The sequence below is a fragment of the Petaurus breviceps genome, unplaced genomic scaffold (assembly GCF_028583685.1).
Source record: "Petaurus breviceps papuanus isolate PSGF00001 unplaced genomic scaffold, PetGlider_PUasm1.0 688, whole genome shotgun sequence".
NCBI classification, from domain to species: Eukaryota; Metazoa; Chordata; class Mammalia; order Diprotodontia; family Petauridae; genus Petaurus; species Petaurus breviceps.
This window is the reverse complement of record NW_027186457.1, coordinates 12586021-12612438: the sequence shown is the minus strand read 5'-3', so window position 1 is coordinate 12612438 and position 26418 is coordinate 12586021. Positions and strand designations below refer to the sequence as shown.

The following is a 26418-nucleotide window of genomic DNA, read 5'->3' as shown; positions in this document are numbered from 1 at the left end:
AATTTGTAGAACTTAAAAGTACACAATTATAAAACATGCTATATTCAACCAGGGAACCCTTTGTTTAACTTTTAAAGTCAATGGGAGACTCAGGATGAGAATAAAAACTCTTACATTCTTGTAGTTAGATATATTACCTGAAGTAATTTGTGAACAGAACAATGACTTCTGCAAGAGGAGTGAAAGCAACGTGGCTTGGTACAGTGGAGAGAGAGCTGTAAAGCTAGAGGACAGAGATTCAAATCCTGCCTTTGAGTCTTACTGCCTCTGTGACTTCGAGCAAGTCATCTAACATCTTTGGGCTTTGGTTTCTTCATTTGTGAAATGAAAGGATAAGATGAGAAAGCCTCTGAACACCCATATGATTCTAGTCGATTTTAAGAAGGTGGTAGTGTGATACACCTTTACACCAACACACAGCATACCAAAATTCAAGTTGTATGGCGATTTCTTAGTAGACAGCATGATAAAGGCAGTAGCAAGGTGACCACAAACTATTAAAAGAACAAGAGGAAGCTCTCCAGTGTAGTGGACAGACTCTCTAGGTAGATCTTAGGAGGCTCATGGACAAGAATCATACAGAAATTAGATCATTCTTTGCATTTTTACCTCTACTGCCTGGCACAAGGCCTGACAGATAATATGGACTTAATAAACACTAGTTAAGTGACTGACGGAGAAGGCATGGATGGATGGGCCACTCTCCATGTTGACAAGATGTTACTGATGATAAGGCAGGGCTTGGTTACCTGTCAACTCTGCTAAGTGAGAGCAAAACAATTTTATAATGGGACATATACCAAACATAAATCAACACAAGAAAACCCCAATATGTTTAAGCCCATTACAATGCCAGGGTTACCGCTACTTTGGTAGCTTAGTGGTATTCATGCAGATGTTTAAACAAACACAGCTATATTTAAGTAGATAAGATTTAGCCTTAAGATGTAGTTTTGGATTTTTTGTCCCCTTGTCTTTTTTCATGTGGTTAGTGATCTGTACAAAAAAAATGCCACTAAAGGAGCTTCAAAGGAAAATGGTAGTGACTCCATTTGTAAAGTAACATTCTATATGCAATTATGTGTTAATTTTGTGGATGTGACTTTTCTCCCACTTTGGGCCAGAATGACTATATACTCAATATGGCCAATATAAGCAGGTGTGCTCGATGCATTAAAAGTAATTACACAAACCTGAATTTAAAGGTAAATACCATGTTTAACACGCATAATTATAAATTGCATTTGAAATAATTTTTCCTTTAGAAAAAGGAATTCCTGTAAATTTCCTTTAAATTCCTTTATTTTAATTGATTTATTAAATTAAATTTATGTATAGCTTTTAAGAAGTTAATTATGTAAAATGAGGTGCGTAGCTTTGAGGAACATAATAAAGTTCTTTATTCAGTTAAAGAATGCTTCATGGGCCCATAAATTATTACACCATGCAGGGACCTTAGAGATACATTTGCCATATAAATAGTTACCAGTGGTTGTTTCTATTTGCTACTTTGAGTTACTGTGGTTTCCATCTTTCCCTCCTTTAATGTCATTATTAACATGACTTGATAATTATTTCCAATTTTTTCTGTAATGTACGTAGCTAGTTTGCACATAACTGTTTATACACTGCCTTCCCCTTAGACTGTGTAATCCAGGGGCAGGGGCTATCTTTTGGCAGCCTTTGTATTCCCAAGGCATGGAGTAGGCACTTAAAAAATGTGTGACTGACTACATTTCCAAAATTTGAAGTAGAACAAAATTTCATTTACACAGAGTGGGTGGATGCTGACATTATCCTATAAAAAGAAATTTTCTGTAAAAAAAGAAAATTTTAAAATGCACTTAACTATTATGTTTAGTTTCCCTAAAAATACTTTAAGTAGTAGTATCAACTTTGTATATATTCTGAGCTTCTACAGAAAAATCTATCAAGATAAGAAAGGAGGAAGTGGTTAGTTAGGAAGGGGATATAGCTACAAAGAAAATATGAGAAAAGACTTGTATAGAAACGTTTGTTCAACTGACTTACTGGAAACATCTCAGCTTATTGTTATGTAGAGGATGGGAAGACATTTTTTAAAAAATCTGTTACTGTTTTTATTTTATTTTTTTTTAAAGCAATCGGGGTTAAGTAACTTGCTCAAGGTTACACGGCCAGTTATCTCTGGGTGTGGCGCTGAGCATCTGAGCCCAGATTTGATCCAGGTCATCCTGACACTGGAGCCGGTGCTCTCACTCGCTGAGCCACCTGGCCGCCCCAACTGTTTTTAAATAATTACTTTGGGGGTGGGGTAAAAATGTGAGCTTCTTGGCTGCTGGTTTTCAGGATCAAATCTATAAATAAACTGTGAATTGCAGACAAATTATATGTGGAGCAGGGGTCCATAACTTTGGAGTCCATGAACTTGTTTTTTCTTTTTTATATTTTGATACCTTCATTTTAATATAATTGTCTTTTGATCTTACATGATTCATTTTAAGCATTTTAAGCATCTAAGAAGGGGTCCAAAGGCTTCACAGACTGTCAAAAGTGTCCATGACAAAATAAAAGAATCCCCAATGTAGAGCATTTTTCAATTATCTGTGAATGATAGATGTGTGTGTATGTATGTATGCCTGTATGTATATCTGCATATAAAAATCTGGGACTCCAGCTTATCTACAGTTAGAGCCTAGCATTCACCCTCCTCCCCCAAAGCACAAGGCTTGCCCACAATAACGTCATCTTTTAGTATTATGTTCTGAGTTACTTTGAAGTAGATAATATGGAAATAACCTTCATAAAATAAATTGGCACATTTATTAAAATAGCATTCTACCTGTATAGTATCTGTGAAATTTTAATCTAGGAAACTTGATATGATACAAATCTTCAAATCACTTCAATTAGCATAAAATCATGAATATATTGAGTTGTTATCAAGATCAGTCTAACAGATCTGAAACGGCAATCACCTTCATTCTTTAGAAAAATGGGGCTTTGTTGTATGTTTGATTTTAAAAAATAATTCACTATGGATTATTTTTAAAAATAAGTATTCACTTATTCCAGTCTTTAGTAAAAGAGTATTAAGCTATTTAACAATTACTTTTAATGACCTAATTCTGTATCTTCTAAACAGAAAATTTCATACTTAAGAACCTGATATTAAAAAAAAAATCTTACCGTGAAGGTCCCACAAGAGAAACTGTAGCATAAGGGTCACAGCTCTGTCCATTTATAAGAGGCAACCCATGGCATGCCTTGATACTAAAAGAAAATAAATAATTTTTGTAAAACCGACAAAGCATAAATCAAGGTAAGAGAGAAAATATTATTTTTTAATACACAAAAGGTTTACAAATATGTATTTTATTTGTATACCATTTATCTGGATTATATACACTGTTTATATAAAATATAACTATAACAAATATGATTACACAGAAATCCTATGTGCTGCATATTGCATTACAATGAAAGTACCAAACATGTCAATTAGTAGGCACCAAGACTTCAATATTATTCAATACACTATTCTTAAGTCTTTTAAAAACAAACACTGCAAATAAAAAACACCCAGGGACATTTGTGGTGTGACACTACATCAAACCCACTGACGTTTTTAAAGAAGACAAAAAACAAGTAGCACACATTTCTACCTAACCAACATAGAGCGTCATATCCTTTACCAAGGTGTGAATGAGACATAAGGAAACAACTGTGGTTTCAACCTTTAATTCATAAATATGTGGGCAAGCCTGCATGAGAAGTAACCTTTTCAACCAAATCACATCTTGCATCATTACACACAATTATGAAATTTTTTATTTTGTACCTTGGTAACAGTTGCTGATACATTTTTTTTTTTGCAGAAAATATTTTCAACCTTAAGAAACAATGTTTTATCATTACAGATGGTGAATTTGTAGAGTAGTGTGACTTGCTACCAAGATCTTTCTGAAGACTTGCTGAATATCATGAGGTCAATTTCTGACAGCCTGCATTTCTTAATGAATACTGGGTATGTACCATGTAGTCTGTGATGAAAGATGCTACCCCAAAGCAGACTAGGTAGGGAAACATTTTCACTCCTCTTTATTCACCACAGAGGTAGGATAGTAATCTGTTGAAGGTACATTAAAACAGAATATGAAAAACATTTTCTGAAATAAAAGAAGTTGAGTATAATCCCAGATAATATGTTCTAGTCTTTAGTTCTAAACTTTGGTAGATTAAAAAACATTCCCAACACTCTATGCTACCTGACCAGTCAATCCTAAAATGTCAATTCACTTCTGTCAAACTGACTCAGTAATGTCTGATCATAATGCATTAATCACATGAAACAAAATTTATCACAGGTTAACCTCAAATCAAGGAAGACATATAATGAATTATATGGTATATACTCAACATGCAGAGTTACATTTTCATGCAAATATATGAAGTATTTCAGAGAATCCATTCAGATGTAACAGTTAAGTGATAAAATCAAAACATTGGAATGTCATCATTCTAGGTCTTCTTCAAGTCTACTATGAGAGAAATATAGTGTACCAAAGAGTGGAGATTTTAAGAGAATGTACCATTAACAAAAAATACTAAACAGGAAAATGTTTCTTAAAAATGTTTTTATTTTGCTAGGCAGAAAAACATAAATAAATTATTTTCTTTTCCTTAATTTTAACATTACTGAAATGAAATTATGAAATAACATATCAAATCCACAGTCTTTGCAAGCCAATATGATGGTCATTTTAAAATTCTTAGAATACAGGGAAAATTCGTGATTTATTCAGCGGGGGGAATTTCCAGTATGGGGGCTCCCTTTACCAATGCAGATCACAAGCTCAGATTCAGTAAATCAGGCCTAGAAGTTGTCTGAGGCATATTGAGGGTACGTGACTTGGGAGACGGGAGGGGCAAACAGCTAAGTGCCAGAGGCAGGAAATTTAACCAAGATCTTCTAAGCCCTGAGCGCTACCTTTTTTTTTTTTTTTTACAAGTGTTTTATAGATCTACTTAACTTTCAGAGCAGCGTAATTTTACATTTACACACTTATCTGAAATATTTTGTCATTAATACTTTTCCTAATAATCTGGAAGAATACATTGTCTTTCTAATCTATAAATCAAATCACAGTATGACATTAAGAGCATCTGGGCAGGACATACCTTTTTTCCTAATGTTTTAAGTCTAATGGGTACTACTTTGTATTCAGTTTACTTCTATGTAATATATTTGAATAATATATTCAATTATATATTCAATTCAATAATATATTCAACTAATAACTCTTACACTAAGCCCCAAGTTTTAGTTTTTCTGAGTCAGGCAGTGGCAAAAAAACCCCAACAACAACAAAAACCACACTGCTTCTCTTTATTTCTTTTTGAGTCAGAAAGTCTCTAAATGGAAGTCTGTGAATCTTAGTTTTCCTAACTGAAAAAAAATCAAGAAAACATATAACTTCTTCTTTTCACTAGATCAAATGTGTTATAAGTTAAATAAATTATGTGCTAAATGAAAGAGAAATGCAAATTACTATTTCTAAAATCACACTGCCTAACAAAAAAAGAGGGAAATAAATTCCATCTAAAGAATTCCTTCTCTTAAAAAACAATTAAGTAGTAAATAAATGTTCACACAAAAAACATTCTCATTGCTAATTCCTGGATCAGCTGTAAATTACTGAAGACCAGATTTATGTTTCAGATATAAGCTGTGCCAGATGTGGATAACTCTAAGGTTACCAATTACCAAACCCAAGAGTCTATTTTGACTCAGCAAATGATTTGAGCTTCTGGGCACCTTTGTTTTGATTAGTATCATAACACAATTCCAATGTGGTAGGGGGCAGTATCTGAGAATAATCACCACCTATTCTAAATTAATAGAAGTCAATGAATTATGACTTCTATTCTATAAGTTAAGTCAAAGATTTAACTGAATAAATCTGTATTTGTAAGGAGAACACAAAAATTGTAAGTATAACTTATGGGAAATTCCCTGACCTAGACCTTAATAAGATTTGGGCTAACTTCTTTCCTGTATCATTTTGATCAATCTGACTTCCGGATTATATTATTACAAATGATAAGAGAGAAGGGTAAGGAGTGGACAGAGAACAGGCTTAGAAGTCAGGGCCTGCCTCTGATACCTACTAGTTTTGATCTAGTATAAATCACTTTACATTCAGTGTCCCAAACAATTCTTAATGGTTCTAAGTGGCTGGGAGTATGCCTAGAATGAAATGACAAGTCTCCTTTCTTGCCCTTCCCCAAACAATGAAAAGAAAGCTGTCAGGCAAATCCTCATTTCCTGCCAAACAATCAAACACTATATAGGCAAGTCGATAGATTAGATAGATAGATAGATAGATAGATAGATAGATAGATAGATAGATAGATAGATAGATAGATAGATAGATATTATATATATCTTATATATAATATATAAACACTATTAAATCATTAGTTTGTTTTTAATTACAGTATGAATATTTTTCCATTTATATTTTCATACACCCTTCTTTACAGTCCATTTAGTGAACATCTATCAATATACAAAACCTTAAACTACAAGAACACAAAAAACCACCATAACCCACTTAGAAAGCTGAAAATGACTCCATTTGTTTCACACGGAAAAATCCTAAGTTTTACATGCTTAAGTGTATTTGTTAGATCTAAGAGGTTTATGTTCAGGTATCATGTCAGAAAGTTTACTACTTAGAGTCTTCTGAAAATATTCAAAATTTTAATGAAAACTGGTAAGAAATATAGCTTAAGAAACCACTATTTCCTTTCTCACTGTTTCTAGTATTAACAGAACTTGTTTAAATAGGTCAGGTGGTTGCTGTCTCAATTGCCTGCCGTCTTGTCCTTTCATTTTTATCCCCTTTGGTCCTGATTTTGAACTTTGCTCTAATGAGCTGGTGATGATCTGACTATACAGACGATTCAGAAATGACTCCTATATCAGTAAGCAGTCACTTCCTGTTTTTTAAACCATAACCAATTCATTTTTTTGTGATATTACTTATTGACCATATCCAACACTTCCCAAGGCTCACTTTGAAAAAAGTATTCATGATACATAAGACGAAGTTTCAGCCTCTGGCTTCTCTTGTTTGTTACTCCTGAATTACATTTTGCCAACATATGGAGGTGGATGGGGCAGGTGGTAGGGGTGCATAGGACATAGTCAAAACTTGTATGGGAAGGGAGAAATAGACATTATCACTGCATGGACATAGTGCACTACATTGATAACAGGTTCACCCAAAATATTAACAGGACACAAACAAATAATTCCTTATTGGAACAACAACTCAATCCCAAATTACAGATAAAAAAATGGGATACAAGATTCCTAGCTGAAAATGGAATTCTATAAATAAGAAGTATCACATCACAGCTGCAAAAACATTTATTATAATTTCTTGTCTTTCAATCTTTTGAAATACTCTTGTTCATATAACCCAATATTCCAATTTCACAATTGGAAGACAATTATCTCCTCTGAAAAACCTTTTCTTAGGACAAATCTTACTGATGACACAGTCATAGGCACTGTGCAGATTTGGAGGAATGTATTAAGTAGGGTATAAAAGCACCAAGTAATGATAATGGTGAGGCAGAGCTGGGGGAAACATTCAGGTATGAAAGAATGTGAAGAGTAATGATAGCAGGACAAGAAGCCAGTGGCAGCCAACGTCTTGTTCCAGACCACTTCAAGTGGCATCTGTGGGAGGGGAACTCAGAATACAAATACTAAAGACATACTGGGGCTTCTTCCACTCAAGAGGATGCTGTCCCATTTTTAGGGTTTCTATTGCCCCACACATGGAGGCAATTTTAAAGTATGTGGTTATCATGATCTGAACCGTTTTTCTTATCTAGAAAATGAAGGGGATTGACTACGTGGTATTTACAGCACCTTTCAATTCTGATATTCCATAATCTATAATTTGTTGACTAGAAACTAAGAAAAAGGCATACAATTACCACTTCAAATGAATTTGATATAAACTAATTTTTTTGCATATAGACACGAAACAATGTTAACTAAGAGAAAAATAGTATCTACAAATTTAACGTATATAGGCTCTGTACTGAACAAAACAGTTTTCTGCTTAGGCTGGGCATATTATAATTAGCATAGATATTGTCCTTCCTTCCTTCCTTCCTTCTCTCTTATAGAATGTTATTAAAAAATTTTTACATTAAAACATTCCTTTCATATTTCTATTCTTATTGACTTGTTACCAGCAATAACATCTTCCTATGAAAAGGTCAAACAAATATATTGCAAAGGTCTGAGTTGATTTTATAAAGTCCCAGAACCTACTGCATTTAATATCACCTTGGAAGGTCTATAAGATCAGATGTGATGCTACTGCCATTGCTGTTCTCATTTTATTGGGAAACAAGGGTAATAATATGGGGGCTGCTAGGTGGCACTGGGCCTGGAGTCTATAACACTCATCTTCCTGAATGCAAATCTGGCCTCAGATACTAGCTGTGTGACCCTGAGCAAATCACTTAACCTTGTTTACCTCAGTTTCCTCATCTGTAAAATGAGCTGGAGAAGGAAATGGCAAACCACTCCATTATCTTTGCTAAGAAAACCCCAAATGGGCTCATGAAGAGTTGGACACAACTGAAATGACTGAACAACTATACATAGGATCAATTAAGACATTATTAATGGCTAAAGAATAGTACTTTCTTTAGGTGTACAGTTTATTTCTGAAATTATTTTTCTCCTCTTTTCAAAGTATACACAAAGGCAAAAAAGGATCACAATGTGAAGTCAAAAGACCTGGGTTTGAATTTGAATTTGAAGCTCTTTAAACCCACTAGTCCTCAGATCCTGGTCATTACATCATTCTGGCCTTTCTCAGAACAGATGATCTCTAGTCCTCTTCTATTTCAAACTGGGGGGTGGTGGGAGTAATATGTATCATAACTCAGAGCTTTTGTGGAATTTTGTGAATAATGAACAAGATACCTTGCAGGCTTCAATGACATGCCATAATAAGCCCGACATATATGTTGTTTAGGCAAAGTCAATTTTTTTAAGGACGTGAAGCTCTTAAAAAGTAACCATAATGAGAAATCACAAATCTAGATAAAATACCATCAACCTAATTTATTTTATAGAGCAGAATTTCTGAACTATTCAATTTTCAAAAGAGAGATAGTTTTAGGAGTATTAACATAGATACTTTTGTCTGGAACCAAGTTTCACTTCTCATTATATTTTTACAAGAACATCTGTTCCTTACATGTGAGATATTTCTATCCTTCTAAATTATTTTGAAATTTCTCTGTGCATTCTCTGTGGGAGGGGCATAGCTTGTTTTGCATGGTGGGTTCTTTGTAAAGCCAGAAGGGCCTGTCTGACTTGCCTCTCCAATTCTCTAATCCTTGGTTTCAAGTGTGGCACGTTAGATGATATAGCTGACTAAGCACATTTTAGGGGGCAGGTGATGTGTAAATTTATCAGTTTACAATTTGGTCAGAAGCCATCCTGGCCAAACAAAATGTGTGGAAACCTTGAAAAGACTCTGAATTCTCTTAGACATAAACTATCCAATCCTACCTGACAACCCATGACAATTACAGCTGACTCCAGTTTCATCTCTGCCTTCTTGGAATGAAGCTAATAATAATCCTTGTGGAAAAGGAAAAAGGGGAACTTCCCGATCTTCCCTCCTGGCCTCCTCACCACAGTAACGGCCTCCTCACAGGTCTTACCGTTGCCAACCTTTCCCCATTCCAATGGGCCCTTTTCACTTCTACTAATGACATTTTAACAATCAACAGACAGATAGATCTCTGACTGGATCACTGCTTTGCTCAAAAATGACAGGAGTTCCCCAGAGCCCACAAGATAAATGGTAAGCCCTCCAGCTGAGATCCAAGGCCTCCACACACTGGGCCTGGCCATTGCCTTTAGTCTTATCACATACACCTCCCCTTATCCGATCCATCCACCGCACCTTTATGCAGGCCCACTGTATGCCCATAATATCTTCCTATGAAAAGCTCAAACAAGTATACTGCTACCTTGCAGTAGTAGTAGTTGCCCTACTTCAAGAACTGCCTCTACTAGGAGTAGTGAGGCCTTCAGAACAGTCACTGATGAAGCCAGGTCTACAGCTCCAGGATCTGGGCCTTTGTCAGCAGGGTTCTCCCAACAAGCTACTGCGCCGCAGTAGGAAGCCACCATCAATAGTGCACGCCAAGCCCTGTGCTAAGGATACCATGAACAAAAAGGCAGGCCTTGCCCTCAAGAAGCATATCACCTAAGAGGCACTGCTCTCATCTCAGCTCCAGAAAAGCAATACTACTTAAATCCTGTTCTTCCCTCTCATGTGACTTTGTATATGTACATATCATCCTCCTATGTGGAACAAGCTCCCCATGTATTTCTGCCAAGTGAAATCTTTCTTTTGCTTCAAGCTAGTAATCATGTGGTGCTCTGGATAGAGTAAGGTTCTTGGAGTCAGGAAGACCCGAGTTCAAATCTAGCCTCAGATACTTACTAGCTGTGTGACTCCAGGCAAATCCCTTAATCCCTGTTGGCTTTCATTTGCTCATTTGTAAAATGTGGATGATTAGGGATGGCTAGCCAGAGTCAGGAGGACCTGAGTTCGGTTCTGGCCTCAGACACTTAACACCCACACCAAAAAACTAGCTGTGTAACCTTGGGCAAGTTACTTAATCCCAATTGCCCTCCAAAAGGCAAAAAAAAAAAAAAAATGGGGATGATAAAAGCACCACTCTCCCAGGGTTAAGGGAGTGCTTTATGGTGCTTTGCAGTCTTAAACAGGTATGTATATGCTTCTCTATATAACACATATACACATACTTCACATTACATTTTTACAACAACATGTGAGATATTTCTATCCTAAATTACTGTGAAATTTCTCCCCACAATAGTGCATTCTCTGTGGGAGGGACAGCTTGTTTTGTACAGTGAGTTCTTAGTGAAGTATATATACACATACATGTTTTATATACATGTGTGTATGTATGTATACATATAAGAATAATCTATAGGTGTATGTGTGTGTGCTATGATCTATGTATCTACACACACACACACACACACACACACACGTGTATGTGTCCCAGCTCGCAGCAGTAGCAGCTGCCCTAGTTCAAGCACTGGCTCTATAGGAAGCTTTCCCTGATTCCGAATGAGAAAAGACTCCTCTACTGGGAATGTCTCCCAGCATTGTCTGACGCCATGTGGGTGTGGGTGTGTATTCGTGTGTGTACATGCAGAAATTTTAGTTACACATGAATGTGTGTTATCCTAGTTATTTATGGACATGCTCCCTCAGGGCACAGACCGCTGTGTTTCATTCCATTTTAAGCACTTCACCCAGCATCCTGCACACAGTGTTTAATAAATGTTGGTTTGTTGTTCAGTTCAACATCTTTCCACTAAGCAAACTTGTGTGCAAACACCAGGGGAGAAATAAAGTTTAGAAAATGCAGCCTAGGGGCAGCTGGGTGATGCAATGGATAGAGCACCAGCCTTGGAGTCAGGAGGACCTGAGTTCAAATCCCCTCTCAGGCACTTGATACTTACTAGCTGCATGACCCAGGGCAAGTCACCTAATCCCAATTGCCTTGCAAAAAAAAAAAAAAAAGAAAGAAACTAGCCTCCATTTTCACAGAGTTTATCTTCTAGTAGGGAGATTTGGAACATATAAAAAAGAGTCTTCATAAAACAAAATAATGCCTAAGCACACAAAAGACATACATAAAATGCTGTGGGAGGATCAGGTGGCCTCTGAACTGGACTTCCAAGGAATGGGGAGGAATTCAATAAGACAACAGGATGTGGAAGAGGGAGAAGGAATGAGGCACTTCATGTGACAAAAAGAGCAAGAACGATGAAAAAAAGATGGGCATATACTGGGAGGAGTGAACAGTCTTGGTAGCCTGGGTCACTGAAAATCGAGAGAGGAGAATTTAGGTAAGGCTGAAAAGTTAGGGTGGTACCACAAGGGGTAGAGGGCCTTGAATGCTAGGCTAAATGGTATGAACTTTACCCAGAAGGCAATAAGAAGCCAGTGAGGCCTTCTGAACAGTGAATGATGAAGCCAGGTCTACAGCTCAAGGATTTGGGCTTTTGTCAGCAAGGTTCCACCAACAAGCTAATGCACCACAATAGAAAGCCATCAGTTGCTGTGATTGAAAAATTCATCACTCTGCTTCTAACTTGGTGATGAGTCCTTCCAAACTTAGCTGGGCCAGTCCTTGGAAGATGAGGCAGTTTGTTGCTGGCTATACTGGAAGTTGTCCCAACTTTGTGGGACCTGCCATGGCTGTACTGGAGCAGATAAAAACATAAAGAAAAACTGGTTTTGGCTACAGAGGAGGGGAGAAGGGAGGCCAGAAGACCCATGAGGCTACTGTGCTAGTCACGGTAGATGGCAGTGGGAATTCAGTACCAGGATGGGGGGAAGGGAGGGGATGAGGGCAGGGTTTGGAAGCAGGAGAGACAAGAATTATTCCTGGGGTAGAAATCATAGGATTTAGGAACTGGATGCATATGAGAAATAAATGGTGAAGTTAGAAAGTGGAGGATTTTTTTTTTGAGGTGAGGGAAGGGGAAGTATATAAAGGGGAGAAATAGAAGCAGTGTTAAGATGGATAAAATGAGGGGTGGCCAGGTGGCTCGGCGAGTAAGAGCACTGGCCCCCAGTGTTGGGATGACCTGGGGATTGAATCCCACCCAGAAACACCTGGCCATGTAACCTTGAGCAAGTTACTTAACCCCAATGGCTTAAAAAAAAAAAGATGGGTAAAATGAGGCAGCAAGTACATTCCACAGAAAAGAGGGTCTGGAGCTCAGCCCCCAGATGTGGATGCGATGGGTGCTGCTCAGTAACAGTGGTGAAAGCTGTAAGGGCAAATGAGATTGCTAAGCATGCAATGAGAGAAGAGGGACAAAGACAAAAGTCTGCCAAAGATGGCATAAGGAAACGAAGAGTGAATGAAGGGAATACTGGGTCAAGCATTTATCAAGCACTTACCATGTAGAAGGGACAACATTAAGAATTAGGGAGAGAAAGAAAGGCAAAAATAGACTTTGCTCTCACATTCTAGGGAGGGAAGACAACATGTAAACACCTATGTCCATATGAGATACAGACAGTACAGAGGAAGGGTCATTTCACAGGAGAGGCACGAGTAATGAGGGTTCTCCAGAAAGGCAGCTCTCTTTGTACAAAGTGAGATTTAACCTGAGCCTTAAAGAACACCAAGGAAGCCAGGAAGGAAAGTGAGGGGAGGAGGTACGGTATTGCAGATGCAAGCAGACAGGCAGCAAGGAGGCGCCGATCGAGAGAAGGGTTTGCCGTGTATCAGACATTGTGCTGAGCATTCTACAAATGTTATCTCACTTGATTCTCAGAATAAACCTTCAAAGTAGGTGCTATTATTATCCCCATTTTACAGTTGAGGAAACCAAGGCAGAGAGAGGTAAAGTGACCTGCCCAGGGCCACACAGCTAATAAGTATGTGAGATTGGTCTCCCTAGTTCCAGGCCCAAGCGCTCTACCCCCTGCACCCCCCAGTTTCAAAAGGAATGTAGATTAGTGTGACTGAACTGCAGAGCATCTATGTGGAAGGTAGGCATAAAGAGGAACAGAAAGACAGGAATTGACTATGTTCTAACAGGCTTTAAATGTCAAACAGAGCATTTGGTATTTGATCATGGAAACAACATAGAACCACCAGAATTTGTTGAGTAAGGGGTTCACAGGGTCAGGCCTGTACCTGAGGAAAATCACTCTGGCAGCTGAGTGGAGTCTGGCTTATACTTTGGAGAAAGGAGATTAACCAGAAGCCTACTTCAATAGTCCAGGAGTGAGGGGATGAAGGTGGAGAACAGGGACATATGCCAGAGTTATATATCATGAAAGTAGAAAAACTTAACAGGATTGGTTAAGTGAGGTGAGTATGAGTAAGAAGTTCAGGATGATACCAAGGCTTCAAGCCTGGATGACTGGGAGAACAATGGTGTCCTTGACAGTAATAGGTAGGTTTGGAAGAGAAGAGGGTTTTTTTGGGGGGTGGGGGAATGATAAGTTCTGTTTTGGACATGTTGAGCTTCCAGTCTGAGATGCCCAAAAAGCAGTTGATGATATAGAACTCAACTAGGGCTAGATTTTTAATTACATAGAGAATTGAGTCTAATTTATAAGAACACAAGTCATTCCCCAATTGATAAATGGACAAAGGATACGAACAGGCAGTTTTCAGAGGAAGAAATTAAAACTATCTATAGTCATATGAAAAAATGCTCTGAATCACTATTGATTAGAGAAATGCAAATCAAAACAACTCTGAAGTACCACATCCCACCTATCAGATTGGCTAACATGACAAAATAGGAAAATGATAAATGCTGGAGATGATGTGGGGAAATTGGAACACTAATGCATTGTTGGTAGAGTTGTGAACTGATAAAACTATTCTTGAGAGCAATTTGGAACTATGCCCAAAGGGCTATAAAAATGTGCACACCCTTTGACCCAACAATACCTCTTCTAGGGCTATATCCCAAAGAGATCATAAAAATGGGAAAAGGACCCACACATACAAAAATATTTATAGCAACTCTTTTTATGATGACCAAGAATTGTAAATTGAGGGGATGCCCATCAACTGGGCAATGGTTGAACAAACTGTGGTATATGAATGGAATGGAATACTATTGTGCTATAAGAAATGATGAGTCTTGGAAAGACTTATGTGAACCAATGCTGAGTGAGGGGAGCAGAACCAGGAGAACACTGTACACAGTAACCGCCACATTGTGCAATGACTAGCTTTGATACTTTGCTCTTCTTAGCAATGCAGGTTCTAACACAATTCCAAAAAACTCATAATGAAAAATGCTATCCACATTCAGAGAAAGAATTATGGAGTTTGAATGCAGATTAAAGCATATTGTTTGTTTTTTCTCTCTCTCCCTCTCTTTTTTTTTGGTTTCTTCTTTCGTGCGGTTTTTCCCTTTGATTCCACTTCTTCTTTATGACATGACTAGTGTGGAAATATGTTTAAAAAAGGAAAGAAACTAGGGCTAGATATACAGGTCTGGTAATAATCTTCATGGAGATAACCAAACCCACAGGAGCTGATGAAATCACCAAGCCAGACAATTATAGAGAGAAGAGAAAGAGCCCAGGACAGATCCCTAGGAAAATACCTAAGTAGTAATAATGCCAGAAGAGTGTGGCACTCCCTAAAGGCAAAGGAACAATGAAAATATAGGATGAGGGGAAAAGGGAGGTTAGTCAAGTGATAAATGCTAGATGACAAAAAAAGAGATCAATGGGTATGGCAATTAAGAGGTCACTGATGATCTCTGATACCGGCTTCAGTAAAGTGGTGGGGGCAAAGATCCTATTATAAGGGCGTGATGGAGGGACGTGAGGAATTGGAGGAATAGAGTATAGACAATTTTTTCCAAAAGTTTGTCTAAGTTTTTTACAATAGATAAATGATAAAAGGATATGAATAAGGTTTCCAAGGAAAAAAGCTAAAAAGACAGTAGTATGAAAATAAAATTACAAATCACTAAGAGAAATGCAAATGAAAACAAATAAGGTTTCACTTTGTATTTATCAGTCTAGCAAAGAAGACAAAAAGGAAAATGGCCCTTTTGAGGAGACTGCAGGAAGACAGGACTATTGGTGTCCTGTTGGTGGAATTGTGAATTGATTTCACCATCCTGGAAAGCAATTTAGAACTATGCCCCTAAAGACTAGTTTTTAACCCTAAAGAGATCAAAGAGCTACATAGGGAAAGGATCCATATGCAGATACACTTTTATAGCATCTCTTTACTGCATAACCTCTACTGGCTAGATCTTTAAGGTTCTGAAGGTTGGATCCTCAGGGCCCTTTCTAGCATTTTAAGACAAAGAGCTAGATACCTCAGAGGTCCTGAGCCTGCACTGTGGTACCAAGCTGCTCAGTTCTACTGGCTGCTGCACTGCGATCCCTCCATAGGGATTCCAAGATTCTCTGTGGGAAAGTTCTGACCACTTGGGACTTTCTCACAGGTGTCTTCCTTCTTGCTACCTCAGGACACAGTCTTGAAAACTATATACAGCATGGCTCTGATTGTGCTGGTACCCTCTTTGCTGCAGAAATCTTTCCTAGTGCCATGGCCTCCTGGCTCAAAATTTGCATCATGATGGAGTGAAAGAAGTCACTCCTCAGTTTCTCATCAGACAGATTTCTTAATCACACCAAGGTTTTGTGGGAGTAGGGAGGTGAGAACTTGGCAGTCTGCCTCCAGCTCAGGCAGCTATTTTGGCAGGAATTCTCTGCTAAGCTTTAAAACCTTCCATGACCTGATCCTCGCCTACCTTTCCACCCTTTTATCCCTTCCCCCCCTTCCTGTACCAGCACTACAGTTGAGCGACAATGACCTTGCTATTCATCACCAATGAAACCCCATGTCCAGCTGGGACAGTCTGCACTGACTATTGCCCATGCCTGGAATGTACTCCCACTTCACCTTCGAGAAGCCTTTCTTTCCTTCAAAATGCTATTCCCAGATGCTGGGCTTCTCCCAACCGCTAGGCCCCTCCTACCATCCCAAATTATCTTGTACTTATCTTGCATATACTTTATTGAGATACAAGCGTCCCCTGATAGAAGCTTCTTAAGGCTGGGGCCATTTTATTTTTGCTTTTGTACATTCAGTGTCTGATACATAGCAGAAGTCCCCTAAATCATCTACGTCAATGTCCTCAACAGATTTACCAAATATTTTCTTCATGTAAGAATATAAAAATCCTTTGGATGTGGCCAACAGAAGAAGCTGCTTTGCTTGACTGTGCATATTTGTTAAAAGGGCTTTCTTTTTCTTTTTTTTTTTTCAGAGGAGGCAAGAAAATAAATGTTTGTCAATTTTTTAAAAATGTATTAAAAAAAAAAGAATATTAAAGTCCAATCTATGCTCTTTAAGTTTCCATAGATTCCTGAAATATCTAATAATAACCACAGAATGACCACAACAATAATAATAGCTAATGCTTATACCATGTTTTAAGGTTGCAAAATCCTTTACACACTTCATCCTCACAACAACCTTATAAGTTGGAATTATTACTATCTTCATTTTATAGATGAGGAATTTCAGGCTAAGAGAGATTGGTGACTTATCTAGAGTCACACACCTAGCAACAGTCTGAGGCAGGATATGAATTCAGACTTTCCTGACTTCAGGTCTATCATCCTAACCACAAAACCAAGCTGCTTCTCTAAATATCAAAAATTAAAGGCTATAAGATTTAAGATTAAAAAAAAAACAGTAAAAATTGAAGTTCTTATGGTTTATTTTTTGATAAAAGAACTATTCTTACTGTACTACAAGCTGCTGGCACACAGATCCATTATCAGTGATGAGTTCATTCAGTTTTAATTCCAGATGAACTTTACCCTGAAACAAACAAAAAAGTACATTTATTAGTGCTCTTTTAATGACAAAACATAAACATGTCACATAAAAATAACATGCAAATACACTTTTAAGTAATCAACCTATATAAGGAATTTATACTACTCTACTGTTTTAAAGACTTTAACTTATCAACTTAAAAGATGATGCTAATATAGATCAACCAGTATGATTCTAATGGCTCAGCTGCCCTAGATGAGAAATAAAATAATACATATTTGAGGATAAAATCATTTGAAATAAAAGCTAAAAGTAATAATATTAGTATAACAGAATAAAATATTAGTATAAATAGAAAGACTGAAGAGATACCTTCCCTTCCAAATACTAATATCACTAACCTAGAAGATAAAGAAATCAATCCTAAAACCAATATAAAATTAAAGTCAAGTTAAATAAACAATAAGATCTAAAAGTTTTTTTGTTGCTTGCTTATACCAATTAACATTAATTGAACCACTAAGCAGAAGACACTGTGGGTAAAACATAAAAGGCGAAGGCCTAACCTGTCTCAAGCAGCTTACAATCTAGTTGGGGATTCAGGATGTATAGCTAGGAAGCAAGAATTTGCAGGGCTGAGGCAGTATAAGGGTCAGGGAGATGTCTATAATGAAAAGTGAAAAACAAAATTAAATGCAAAAACTAAGTAGATAAATGATTTTTTAAAAACTAGATGGGTGTAAATTATGTGTTTTAAGAAATTTGGTTTGCCAAACTATATATAATGATTTCTGTGGTTTTATTTTAAAAAAAAAAAAGGCACTGACACCCTATAACTTTCTTCAATTTTAACAACTTAGAACATATTATACCACTAATAAATCAAGGAAAAAGGTTCTTCCCCACATGCTCCTCCCCCAAAATCAGTGGCACTTTTTGTTTAAATTTTGCTTTTTATTGTTATAAACTTGTCAAATATCAACAAGCATACTGTTCTATACAAAGAACAGGGAAAAAAAAGTCACACAGAAAAGCATGGACTCACTGAATATATCTTGGGTTTTAGACAGATATCAACTTCAAAATAACAGTCCCAAAACTGCCCTGTTTACCTGTCTCTCCTTCTGAACTTTCTCCTGCTCTCTTCTGGTTTTTTAAAATACTCTTTTCTTCCAGTTTTTTACTATCACTATCATTTTCCTCCATTCTGTTCCAAGTCTCGCTCCCTAAATTAAAGCCCTTTTAAAACTATTCCAAATAAAAGCCTTTTTATGTTTGGTCCATAAAGGCAAATAAGTATAGCCATGTAAAATAAACCCACACATTAGACAAGTCCCATTTTCATACAATCTTAATAAATTTACGTTTGATAAATTAATGCTAAGAGTACAGAAGCACGCACAGGAAAATTTTCTGAAAATAGCAGTCAATTCACAATTAAAAGGTAAAGTAGTGTTATGGCTACAAAAAGAGAAGACTTGAGATGAGATCTTATTGAGAATCATTAGTGCTGTAACAGCTCCAACTTCCAATGTTCATTACTCCCACTAACAACTTAACAGCACATTCTTTAGGCATTAATCTTTAGGAAAACATAACTGTGAGATGACTTGGTCAAGTAAGGAGTGGGGACAAAACATGTCCATGCATGATAAAGAAAAACTATTAGAAGAATACTTGAAAAACTTAAAAGGTACTGAGGTACAAAAGAAAATCATCATTTCCAGTCGACAAACTATTATATTCAAAGTTCCTTTTTAATTATGAAGAGACTTTATCTTACACAAAATCATACTTTAGCCCTGTCTTCCATTTTTGACCAAAATTTGATTAAAAAACCTAGATGATGTGTTAATGTTAATCTGTTTTATTTCCTGCAATGTGCTATATCAAGTATAGTGTTAGAGCAGGATTTTAAAAAATGTAATCATTTAGTTATCTGATTTTTATTTTCAATAGTTGCTTAATTTTATTTTGATTTTATCTCAGACTTGAATAGAATATTATTTTCTAAATCATCCTGAATTTTCCCTCCTAGAATTGGCCTTGCTGGGGTTCTCAGCATTTCCACAGCATCATAGATCTAAGGGATGATGCCTTAGCACAGACCTATCCTACAAACCTCTCATTTCACATATGAAGACACTGAGCTGCTGGAGGTCATACAGGTAGAAAGCATCAGAGGTGGAGCTCTACCCAGGGCTCAAGAGTCCAAAGGCAGTGCTTATTTCTTGTATTCTGCTGCCTACTTGCACTGAATAACAAAACCTCTTTCACCTTATGATTTACTAAGCATTTAACGGCACTACCCAAAGTAGTTTTACCTTATCATGTTATTTCTAAGAAGGTGCTTTCCTTGAAGCTTTGCCACTCATTCCATAACCCTGTGTGGCCTCTTGATGACCTCTAAAAGTCGGTGCTATTCTAAAGAAATCATGGGACAAGCCTGTATGTGGGAGGTCTAAGTCAGTACAGTATTGGTAGAGTGACAGTTTTAAAATGAATTTCCAACCCAGCAAAGGGCTGGCCTCTGAAGTTCTCAGGGAAGAGGTGGAGGGCTTGGACACAGCCAACATAGCAAAGAATGAGTCAAAAAATAGAATGACTTTTTGAGAAGTCCGCCTCAAGCTGTCTGGCATTGCCTGACTGCCTGCAAAAGATCAAGTCCCTGAGGTGATAAAAATTAAAATGACATGGGCTGTGATGAGCCATCAGACTCATCTACTTATAGCACACACACACACATACATATACATATATATATATACACACACACATACATGTATATACTTGAACTTTACACATTTGCATAGATGAAGCACATGTATCTGTCCATCCTGGGGTGTATGTGACCCTGGCTTCTCTGAGGCTCTGCTAGTACAACACTCATCCTGGAAGGTGCTACACCAAGGGGAAAAGACTATTTTGTCTGCAGTGTGAGAACCAGTTTTGCTAGGTTCAGGGGGGCTCATTGCTGAGTTGGTTATGGGGTGATAGCCTTGAAGACTATGACTATCTACAAAGTCAAGCAGGAAAGAGGTGCAATTTGTGTCAGCTGAAGGAGTGCCCACACTGAAGAAATTATAGATCCTTGACATACTGATGTATATACCGTGTTTCCCCGATAATAAGACCTATCCCGAAAATAAGCCCTCCCCTTACTGTGTAAGATTCCTCTAAAATAAACCCTCCCCCGAAAATAAGCCCTATTGAGATCGCTACTGTAGTGAAGGTGATCCCCTGCGCTACACGCTACATTACGGTACCCTCTGTATGCACCGTCCCCCCCCCCCGGGTGAAACACACACCGCGCTCCGAGCTGCATCCAATCAGAGCTGCAGCAGTGAGCGCGTCATCCTGTTCTTCCCCAGTGATTTGCTTATTGAATAAAGGTACATTTTTTTGTTCACATTTACCTGTTTATTAAAATTGCTGTCAATGTTCATTAAAATAAGCCCTCCCCTGAAAATAAGCCCTCTGGTGTTTTTCTGTCCAAAAAAATAAGACAGTGTCTTATCAGGGAAACACGGTATTTATTACTAACAGCTACAGACACTGACATACTACTTTATGTCCTTACAAGAGCTAGACTAGATAGAAATACATTTAATTAGATGGACTTAAGATAGGTGTCATAGTTCAGCATCCCACCAGATGGGAGCTCATTCTCTCGTGTTGTATCAGTGAGTATGGACAGGGGAACAACTACAGATCAACATGACTATGGCAGGAGCTTTCCAAAGGAGGATTTCTGGATCTAAGGATCTATGCTTGACCCCCGCTGCTTCATATTTTTATCGATGGCTTAAAGGCATAGATGTCATTCTTATCAAATCTGTAGATGATCTTTTCCTGGGAAGAATAGCTAACACACTGAATGATAAACTCAGAATCCATAAAGATCCTGAAAGGTAAAGCAATGGGCTGAATCAAATAAAATGAAATTCAATAGGAACAAATGTAAAATCTTACACACACACACAAAAAAAAACCCAACTTCTTAAAATACAAGGTAAGAGAGGCATGGTTAGGGTGGCTAGGTGGCACCGTGAATAGAGTACCAGCTCTCTGGAGTCAGGAGGACCTGAGTTCAAATCTGGCCTCAGCCACTTAACACTTACTAGCCGTGTGACCTTGGGCAAGTCACTTAACCCAGCTGCCCTGCGTTCCCCCCTCAAAAAAAAAAAAAGAGAGAAGCATGGTTAGACAGCAACTTCTCTGAAAAACAGCGGAAAAAATAGTGGACTAACAACTCAACATGAGCCAGCAGTGTGATGTAGCCAAAAAGCCTAACAAAAACAACAAAAAAGCTAACATTTACATGTCTTTTAAGCACTGCAAATCTTTACCTGTATTATCTCTTCTGAAACTTACAACAATCCTGTGATGTAGGTGTACATTCCACAGATTAGGGTACTCAGGCTGGGAAGCTTTCGTGACTTGCCCAGGATCACACAGTTAATAAGTGTCTGGGGGCAGAATTCAAACCCAGACCTTCCTAACACAAAGTCTAGCACACTAATCATCATGCTATGTTGCCTGCTCATTCAATCTTCAACAACATTAAGAGAAGTATAGCTTCTAGGCAGCAGGAAGTTATCACCCTGGAGAACTGTGCTCGGAGCCAAGCCCCACAGACTGAGCTGGAGGGTGTACCGGGTATAGGCCCATAAACAAGGATGATGAAGAGACTGGAGCCCATGGGGATCACTAAGAGCACTGAAGCGATTTAGCCTGGAGGAAAATAAGGGGGAAGGGCAAAAGGGAATATAATAACTGTCTTTAATCTTGAAAGACTGTGACATTGAGGAGAGATCTGACTTGTTCTATGTGGTTCCTGAAGTCAGAATTTCTATAAGCAAAAGTTGCAAAGAAACAAACTTAGACCTGATGTCCTAACAATTTAAGCTGCCCCAAACCAGCATGGGGCTAACTAGATGGAAGGTAGATTCCCTCACCCACAAGGTCTTTAAGCAGAACTAAATAGTCACTGGTCAGACAGGTTATAGTATGGATTTCTTTCATGTGTGAGTTGGATTATATTGGACGCGTATTGAGGCCTGTGATTTTATATAGCAGTATAAGCACTATCCTGATAATCAAGAGACCTCTGTTCTAGCTGTGATGTTGTCACTAATTATTTATGTGATTTTGGCACATGCTTTGTCTACAGGGGTTTCAGTTTTTTCATCTGTGTTAGATGAAAGTCTTAAGGTTCCTTCTAGCTCTAAAATCTTATATCCTAAAATTAATACAGAATGTCTTCCCCTAGTATTCCAGGTCCTTTACAATCTGCCTCCAATTTAAATGGCTCTGTTAGGAAGGAAGTCATCCACAACTATACTGCAAAGATCATAATAGCGAGTCAGAAGCTGACCAATAAAACAGGTTGAAGCCATACAAGATAAGACAGTCCAATTATCTGGGGTCAATGGTTTGTGTTTACCAACTGTTCCATCACTTAAGAAGATGGAACTTGTATAGAGAGTGATGGGGGACAAACTGATCCAGTATAAGCTATAAGCTGCATTTTTCCTCATATGTGTATGACTTATGGGCTTCTAATCTCTGCTCTGACTTTATCCACGCACTACCCTCATTATCTGCTCCAAGACTAGATGTGGATACACTTTTTTTCTTCCATCAAGGGAAGAATGAGTTCCAAGGGAAGCTGTAGCTCTCGGGTGTAAACTGCACTTGTCACGGGGCCTCTCAAGATACACCCTCACTTGCCAACACATTAAGCACACCATGATATCTGGGGCTCAACGGACCTGCCCGTAAAAGAAAAGGACACTGCATTTGGATCAAGAGGAGCCAGGCTGGATCCTAGTAGCTTTACTACTGACTACCTTGCAACCTTGACCAAGTCATTCAATCTTGTTGGGTCTTGGTTTCCTCATCTGTAAAATAAAAATACCAGACTATACTACTCCTATGAGTAAAGTGTTACTATTACTTTCCTTTAAGTACTCTTTATTCCAGTGATCTAACAGGACTCCTCACTGGTCCCTGCTCTTACCCTGCTCTCTCTCACCTTCATATCTTTGTTCGTACAATCCTTTGTTCCTAGAAATGACTCCCACCCTCAAAATCATCTCCAGCTTCTGAAAGTCTTTCCCGTTCTGAAAGTGCAGCTCAGGTGCTAGCCTGTCCACGAACTCTGAAAGCACCCTCTCCTTCCTCAAATTTTTATGGGGCTACATTTGGACCTTTCCTCCCCTCTTAGCACATTTCGTTGTCTTGTAGTCATATCTTTTCTCCCCTTTAGCCTTCAGAAAATAAAATCTTTGTGGCAGGGGAGGGACTTCATATTTTCCTTGCTCAATGCCTAGCACACAGTGAGTTGTACAAAGTAGAAATAAATGGAAATGATGGAAAATAAGGATCTAATGGGGGAAATGGGAAGAATGGGAAATAAAAGAAGAGGTAATAATAAAAAGGGGTTGGACAGTGCCTCAGACACTATATAGTCTGACTCAGACCTGACTAAGAATAACCTTTTTACAACATCTCCAATAGTCACTGAGCCTCTAAGACTTTTGGTGAAGAGGAACCCATTATTGTCAGAGAAACCATGCCTTTCATAGTGCCACTGGTTAAATTTTTTTCCCTTATATCAAGCTAATATCTGTATCAGTAACTTCTTGAAAATTACAGGATATAATTAAATAGCTACTGTATTATTTAAATATACTAGATTTTTAAGAGATGATCTGAAGGAAAAATCGACAGACAGAGTTATGCTGATCCCTTATACTAAGTCCACAGGTGTCTAGCATATATACATAAAAGTGAAACGAAGGCCATAGCAAGTTAGAAATATAGGTTTGTAATGTAGGTGAATCCTTCATATTTCAAAGGATCTTTTGAGAAGGCTTATATAGAAATTACTCATGTATACTAAAATTTTTTTAAAAATATTTTACTCTGGTTGCTTTAAGTTGTAGAAAACATTTGTGTAATTGCTAGTAAATCATTTAATTGCCCTGAGTTAAGTAGATTAGTTTATTTTACAGGTCAACTAATACATTTTCTTATTTTATCTGAATGTGTAATACTGGTGGTTTCTATAATAGAATCAATAATTACTTGCTTTATCTGTAATAAATCACTCAAAGATAAGTTTAAATTTATCTAACTTACAACTTACTGATTTCTCCATCTGGAAAATTAGTTGCTGCTAAAGGTAATTCACCACCACCACTTCCACCACACTTACATGGTACCCACTAAGTGCTATTAAAGAGTTTTACAAATATCTCATTTGGTCATCTCAACAACCCAGGGAAGCAGGTGCTATTATTATCCAAATTTTACAGATGAGGAAACTGAAGCAAACAAATTAAAAGGTCACAGGGCTAACAAGCCTCTGAAACTGACTTTGAACTCAGGTCTTCTTTATTCCAGGTCTAGTGCTCTGATAGAATTCTCTGAAACGTATTCCTCTCAAGTTACTGTATTAGAAAATTACAGGGGTGGCCAGGTAGCACAGCGAGTAAGAGCACTGGCCCCAGTGTCGGGATGACCTCGGATTGAATCTGGGCTCAGACACTTAGCACCCACCCAGAAACACCTGGCCATGTAACCTTGAGCAAGTTACTTAACCCTGATTGATTAAAAAAAAAATTTACAGAATTTGAGTGTTTGACCCTGCAATGGGGCGGTTAGGTGGTGCAGTGAATAGAGCACCAGCCCTAGAGTCAGGAGGACTTGTGTTCAAATCCAGACTCAGACACTTGACATACTTACTAGCTGTGTGACTTTGGGCAAGTCACTTGAACCCAACTGCCCTCCAAAAAGTAAAAAAAAAAAAAAAGACCTTGAAGGTCACCTGGCTCAACCTACATACACCAAAATACACACAGCAACTTATTTTGTGTTTGTAAAGAAGTGGACAGGAAGTTAATGCCCATCAAATGGAGAATGACTCAATAAACAGGAAGCTCATTACAGGGCTAACCTCATCCTCCTGCAAGATCTCATCAGCCCTAGTGCACTCCACCTCATCACCACCTGGCATCTCTGCAGAACAGAGGGTGGGGCCATGAACTCCAAGCCTCCATGTCGCAGAGAGCCCAGCTCAGACACATCCTCACATCTCACCTGGACTCCTCTACCCCCCCCCCCCCCCCCGGGGAACTGCTTCTCCCACTCCTTGACATTTTCAACTTCCTTTTGTATTTTGCCTTCCCCTATTAGACTGCAAGTTTCTTGAGGGAAGGAACCGTCTTTCTTTTTTCATATTTGTAGCCCTAGCACTTAACACAGTACCTGTTACATAGTTTACTGACTACTGATGTGGTACATGAAATAATAGAACAATACTGTGCTGCAAGGAGCAATGAACACGACTTCAGAAGCAGGAGATTACACGTCAGTCAGTTACTAAACATCAGTTAAGCTGAGTACTCAGGATAAAAAGAAAGGAAAAGAGAGCTCCTGACCTCAAAAAGCTCACCGTCTAATGGGGACACAACATGCAAACGGCCAAGCCCAAGGCGTCGACATCTGCACACACACATATGAGGCAAACTGAAGATAATCGATAGTGGAAAGGCCCCAGAACTGAGGCCGACGGACAAAGTTTCCTGTAAAAGGTGGCATTTTAGCTGGGCCTTGAAGGAAGCCCAGGAAACAGAGATGTGGAGGGAGAGGATTCCAGGTGGGGAGACAGCCAATGAAAATGCTTAGGAGCTAGGAAACAGGGTGTCTTATGTGGGAACACAAGGGGGCTGATATCACTGATCACATGGTGGTGGGGGGGGACTGGGGGGTTATATAAAGATATAAGAAGACTGGCAGGGTGTGGTGGTGGTAGGGAGGGGCACCAGGTTAGGAAGGCTTTGAATGCCAAACAGAGGTATTCATACTTGACTTTGGAGGTGACAGAGAGTCACTGGAATGTACTGAATAGTGGGGCGACACAGTCAGACCTGGACTTCAGGAAAGCCATTTTGACAGTTATGTGGAGGGCAGCCT

The 26418-nt window shown here is 38.3% G+C and overlaps 1 protein-coding gene across 4 annotated transcripts in view; it reads right to left on the bottom strand.

Annotated features, from left to right (window-relative positions):
- RASA2 (RAS p21 protein activator 2) overlaps positions 1 to 26418 on the bottom strand; it is a 143915-nt gene that overhangs the window by 55804 nt on the left and 61693 nt on the right. For all 4 annotated transcript variants that reach the window (XM_069104648.1, XM_069104649.1, XM_069104650.1 and 1 more), the window contains exons 5-6: positions 17402 to 17478; positions 3169 to 3252 (exon numbers count right to left, since the gene is read on the bottom strand). In XM_069104648.1, coding sequence (XP_068960749.1) covers positions 3169 to 3252; positions 17402 to 17478 — 161 coding nt within the window. The remainder of the gene's footprint in view (positions 1 to 3168; positions 3253 to 17401; positions 17479 to 26418) is intronic.